The sequence below is a fragment of the Carcharhinus amblyrhynchos genome, chromosome 8 (assembly GCF_965287045.1).
Source record: "Carcharhinus amblyrhynchos chromosome 8, sCarAmb.v2.hapA, whole genome shotgun sequence".
Taxonomy (NCBI): domain Eukaryota; kingdom Metazoa; phylum Chordata; class Chondrichthyes; order Carcharhiniformes; family Carcharhinidae; genus Carcharhinus; species Carcharhinus amblyrhynchos.
This window is the reverse complement of record NC_137331.1, coordinates 43,935,166-43,940,770: the sequence shown is the minus strand read 5'-3', so window position 1 is coordinate 43,940,770 and position 5,605 is coordinate 43,935,166. Positions and strand designations below refer to the sequence as shown.

The 5,605-nt window shown below is 47.4% G+C and overlaps 1 protein-coding gene across 1 annotated transcript; it reads left to right on the top strand.

The window, feature by feature from the left end:
- Positions 1-3,234: 3,234 nt before the first annotated feature.
- Positions 3,235-5,140, top strand: tmem74 (transmembrane protein 74). The gene is made up of 2 exons (XM_080194858.1): positions 3,235-3,281; positions 3,921-5,140. The coding sequence occupies exon 2, from the start codon at positions 4,286-4,288 to the stop codon at positions 5,030-5,032; it is 747 nt and encodes a 248-aa protein (XP_080050984.1). The 5' UTR covers positions 3,235-3,281; positions 3,921-4,285; the 3' UTR covers positions 5,033-5,140.
- The last annotated feature ends 465 nt before the right edge of the window (positions 5,141-5,605 follow it).

Here is a 5,605-nt window from a genome sequence, read left to right as displayed (position 1 = left end):
AGTTTGATGTAGCGAAGGATTTCAGCAGACAGCGAATGAAATGGTATACACACACACACACACACACTCACAATCCCTCAGTAACCAGAAAATACAATCTAAAAGCGATCTGAAATGATTGCTGCCGACACACACATTGTGTTATACCCTGCTGTATTAACCGTGACACTAACTGTAAAAATAGTCATTATCGCACATTAAGATTCTCTCAGAAAACTGCACACTACTTTTCGCCAGCTAATGCAATTCCACGCTATGTGTCGAATATAAAACAGCGCAATGGGTAGGGTGTATTTGCATTTCCCAGTAACTAGCAACATGCCAAGGATCACACTGGTAACTGTAACTTCCCCAAGCCCACCCAGAGAAAGGGGGGAAAGTGTTGTGTTGACAGGACATTATTAGCAGATAAAGCCAATGGAATGTTGGCATTTATAGTTAAAGGAATACAATATAAAGAGAAGGAAATATTGTTGCAACTATATAAGGCATTGGTGAGGCTGCATCTGGAGTATTGTGCACAGTTTTGGTCCCCACATTTGAGGAAAGGTGTAGTGGTATTGGAGGCAGTTCAGAGGAGGTTCACTAGATTGATTCTAGAGATGAGGGGTTTGTTGAATGAAGAGAGATTGAACAGTTTAGGCCGAGACTGTCTGGAATTTAGAAGAATAAGGTGAGATCAAATGGAGGTATACAAAATGATAAAAGGTATGGATAAAGAAGACGTGGAGTGGATGCTCCTGCTGGTGGGACATTCTAGGATGAGAGGTCATAGTCTGGGAATAAGGGGTGGCAAATCTGAAACAGAGCTGAGGAGAAACTACTTCTCCCAAAGGGTTGTGAATCTGTGGAATTCGCTACCCCAAAGTGTGGTGGATGTTGGGACAGTGAGTACATTTAAGCAGGAGTTAGACAGATTTTTAATTGGGAATGGGGTGAAGGGTTATGGGGAGAAGGCAGGAAAATGGGGATGAAGAGCATATCAGCCATGATCAAATGGTGGAGCAGATTTGATGGACTGAATGGCCTCATTCTGCTCCTATATCTTATGAAGGAGGGGTGCACATTATACTTCACCCCTCTTTATCTAGTCTAACTCCAGCAATACAAAGGGAACAGATTTAAATCAGTTTCAGCAACTCATTCAAAGCATGCATTGATGGAAACACAAGGCACAGATGATCAAGTGATCCCATTATTCCCTTCTCACTCCTCAGAGTGTCTTCATTGACTGCCGGGAACCCTTGTTAAAGTGAGCTTCTGCAGTCAATATCTCTCCCTTCACACAGCCCATAATCTCATCCATTGACATAACAGAATCGCTACAGTGCAGAAGAAGGCCATACTGCCCATTGAGTCTGCACTGACTCTCTGACAGAGTATCTTGCCCAGATCCTGTCACTGTAACTCCTGCTCATTTACCATGGCTAATCCACCTAACCTACATGTATTGGACACTAAGGAGCAATTTAACATGGTCAATCAACCTTACCCACACATCTTTGGAGTTTGGGAGGAAATCAGAGGACTTGGAGGAAACCCACGCAGACACGGGGAGAATGTGCAGACAGTAACCCAAGACCAGAATTCAACCCGGGTCCCTGGTGCAGTGAGGTAACAGTGCTAACCATTGTGCCACTACTTCACCTCTTGCAATTGTTGCTTAAAGCTGAATCCAAAGATGTGTGGGTTAGGTTGATCAGCCATGCTAAATTGTCCCTAGTTTTGGGGGAATTAGCAGGGCAGATATGTGGGGTTACAGGGATAGGGTGGGATTGTTGTTGGTGCAGGCTCAATGGGCCAAATGGCCTCCTTCAACTTGTAGGGATTCTATGATCTGTGAATCATCTCAGGAGAGGTAGCAGATCAGTGATTCTCCCTCCCCTTGATTACATAGACAATTTTTGACATAGCACTTTTATCCTAAAGTGGCTGATGGTTTGACTTGGCTCAGTGGCCATCTCTCCCCTCTCTCTCTCACACACACAGAAAGCTGTAGGTTCAAGTCCCATTGTGGGGCTTGGAGTGGGAAAAATAAAATGATGCCCTGTGTGAATTGCTGGGGGAAAATGTGCCAGAGAGATGCCCCTTTCCTTTTATCAGCAGGAGGTGGAGCACTGTATCCCTCCCACCCCATTTCACAGGAAAGTTCTGGACTCCACATCACAAGGACAGATTACCTGGTCAGATCTTTGTGAGATCTTGCTGTGTACACATTGACGGGGGGAGTCCTACATTACAAGGGACTACAGTTCAACAGCCCTTTATTGGTTGTGGTGTGCTGTGATGTCCTAAGATCAAAACCTGGGAGAGCAAACAGGGTCAAATCTGAGGGAGACAGGGTTAACTTTGCTTCAGTTTTGTAGAAGAGTCACACTGGACTCAAAACATAAACTGGGTTTCTCTCTCTGCTGAAGCTGACAGACCTGCTGCGTTTATCCAGCAATTTCTGTTTCTTTTTAAATTTCAGATTTCCAGCATCTGCAACATTTCGCTTTTATTTCAGGGTGAGGTCTACAATTGTGATTGCAACAAACTGCACTTTTCATTGCATTTCACAGAACCCCTATAGTGCAGAAGGAGGCCATTCTGCCCAATGAGTCTGCACCAACCACAATCCCACCCAGACCCTATCCCCATAACCCTACTTATTTACCCTACTAACCCCCTGACTCAAACTTGATCAAAGATTAGCCATAGATAAAATAAATTCCCTACTAAATTAAAATAAGTGCATTTTATACATATTGAAATGTCAGGCTGTGTGAAGCTGTCTAGACACTTGCCTCTTAGTCAAAGGTGGTGAGTTCCTAACCAACCTCAGGAGACTGTGAAGAGGTGGTGGTTTGGCTTTCAAAAGGGAACTGGATAAACATCTGAAGGAAGAGAATGTGTGGAGCCGGCAGGGACATTGAGCCGAATGGTCTCCTCCTGGGTGGCAGCCATTCTGTGATGAAGTGATCTCTTCCAGGACAATACATGCACACAGATCTGTCTGCGTATGCAGTATTGAGAGTGCGTGTGTGCGCCAGCGATGGAGCCAGGTGTATTGGTTTGGCAGACAGAAAGGGAGGGGTGTTCTCTGCAGAATGCTGCGACTCCAGTTCCCAGACTGCTCCGCCTGTTGGAGCCCGAGTTTCCGCTGCCAGTCCGCGATTGACACATCATCAGCTCCCAGAATGTGAGTTGGGAGCAGCCGGGAGAGAGGAGGGATCCCTGCCACACACTGATCCACTTTCACTCACATTGCGAAGGACATAACAACACAAAGGCTGGGGAAGGTATGTCAGTGCTGCCTCTGCTTGTGTTCTCTGCACTGGGGCGGTGCTAGTTATTTTCAGAAATGATTTCTTTCTTTCCAGGGAGATAGAGAGGGAGCGGAATAAAGGCAAGGAGCATTGGAAGTAAACTGCACAAGATGTTTGTTCCTGGTATGAGTTCTTGGCAGAGGCGAGCTGAGAACTGGGCGCGAAGTTTATCTCCTTCAGTGGGGTCACATTTAGGGAAAACAGGTCGCTGAGTGAGGAAAGGGGGAAAGTTTCAGCTCTGAGTGTTTGGATGGATTGCCACACTGCAATAGCTTTGCCCGGGGTTTGAGATCGCGGCTGATCGCAAACACGCGATTTAAGAGGAGTGAGAGATAGATCACCATCTGCTCTTCCCCACAACTAATTTCATTTCATGCTAATATTTCTGTCCGCGGTTCTGGCACAGTGAAAGCCGGTTTGATTGTACAGAAGTGAGATTCTCCTTTTTAATCGCCGCTGCAAATTAAATCCAGAACATCCGCTGTGTCCCCAGGGAGTACTGACCATTTAGCAGAAACTGGGCAGAGACACTCTAAGTGAAGGGTCCATGCGCGTTTGGGCTTTAATTACTCCAATATTTTGCTGAACTTGTTTTCTTTTTGTAATCAACAGATTGACCCGTCCACGGGGTGAGTTCTCAGTTTAATACCTCCACCCTGACAGCGATTCGCCCAGAGCGAGGAGAAGGGGAGAGAGGAAGAGAGATTTGTGTTGGAAAGGCAAGCAGGGAGATGGGAGAGGCTCGGATTCGGACTTTGAGCTTGGTGGAGACATCCTGGTGCTAAGTGCCTCCTCGGAAGCTGGTGCTGCCAGAGGGTTTATTCTGCAGTCAGCACTGATCTGATGGGTAGCTCCTCTCTGGATCTGTGTACAGAAACTGAAAGCGGCTTTCTAACAGAGATGCCTTAAAGGACACCCACAGCTTGGGGCGGAGGGAGAAGGACACCTCCTCCAGAACCCTCCTAGCCCATTTTTCAATGGCTTCAGTGGAGCTGGTTTACCTGGAGGAGAGGAGAAGTCAGCAGTGTGCCTGGAAGGAGCTGGATTGGGAATTACACGCCTCCTTCTCCCATCTGCCGAGTTCAGCACCAGAGACAGCGCCCTGTGAGAGTTACAGCTGCAGGCACCCGGGCGGAAAGGACATCAAGATTTGTTGTGACCAGGAACTGGAGACTTCTTTCACATACATTGACGAGAATGTTAACCTGCAGCGGGCAAGCCCCGGGAAGACCTCGGGTGGGCAGCCCAGTGACAGCGGAGCCGCTCCCGAGGAACTCTCCGCCGACTCTGAGGACGAGAGCTCCGCCGCCGGCTCAGACACGTCGGTGGATTACGGCTTCATCAGCGCTCTCCTCTTCCTGTTCGGAGGGATATCTCTGGTCATCATCTCTTACCTGATCCCCCGCGATGTGAGCGTGAACCCGGACAGTGTGTCAGCCCGGGAGATGGAGAGACTGCAGAGGCAGAGTGCCCGGGTAGGTGCTCACCTGGACAGGTGTGTCATTGCTGGCCTTGGACTTTTGACCCTGGGGGGGATTCTCCTCTCCACTCTGTTAATGATATCCATCTGTAAAGGGGAACTGTACAGGAGGCGGAGGTTTGCAGCTAATGCAAGATCTGGGAAAATTTATGGTTCTTTTAGCTTTCGCCTGAAATCTCCAGGACCCAACAGTTCCACCCAACTCTTCCCACTCGAAGGAGAGGATACCATGTCTATTGATTAATAGTATTGTATGTTGCAAACTTCAAACATATTTAATTTACTCTTCACTCACACAGGCCAACAATATCAAACCGTCGAATGTGAAATAGCCACAACATCCCACTCCTGTAAGCAGGGAAGACAAAGTTCATCACATCCTCCCCACGCCACCACCCCCCCCCCCCCCCCACCCCGCACTGAGTAATTATCTCCAGACCATTTCAGTATATCATTTTCCAAACTTTAAAATGACACAATGTGTGAATAATGCACTCCATTCCCAGCACTGCCTGCTGCTGTTCTTCTTAGCTGATGGACTCAGACCTGTTTTTAGAGACAGTAAGTTTCTCAACACCAGGTTGAAGTCCAACATGTTTATTTGGTAGCACGAGCTTTCCGAGTGTCGTTCCAAAAGCTCATGCTACCAAATAAACCTGTTGGAGTTTAACCCGGTGTTGTGAGACACCTTACTGTGCCCACTCCAGTCCAACGCCGGCATCTCCACATCATGTTTTTAGAAACACAGGAGTAAGAGGATCACCCAATCCCTCAAGCCTCTTCCACCATTAAATAGATCACGGCTGACCTTGATCTC

Coding starts and splice junctions, on each gene's coding strand:
- tmem74 (XM_080194858.1), top strand. CDS start 4,286: ATGGCTTCAGTGGAGCTGGTTTACCTGGAGGAGAGGAGAAGTCAGCAG.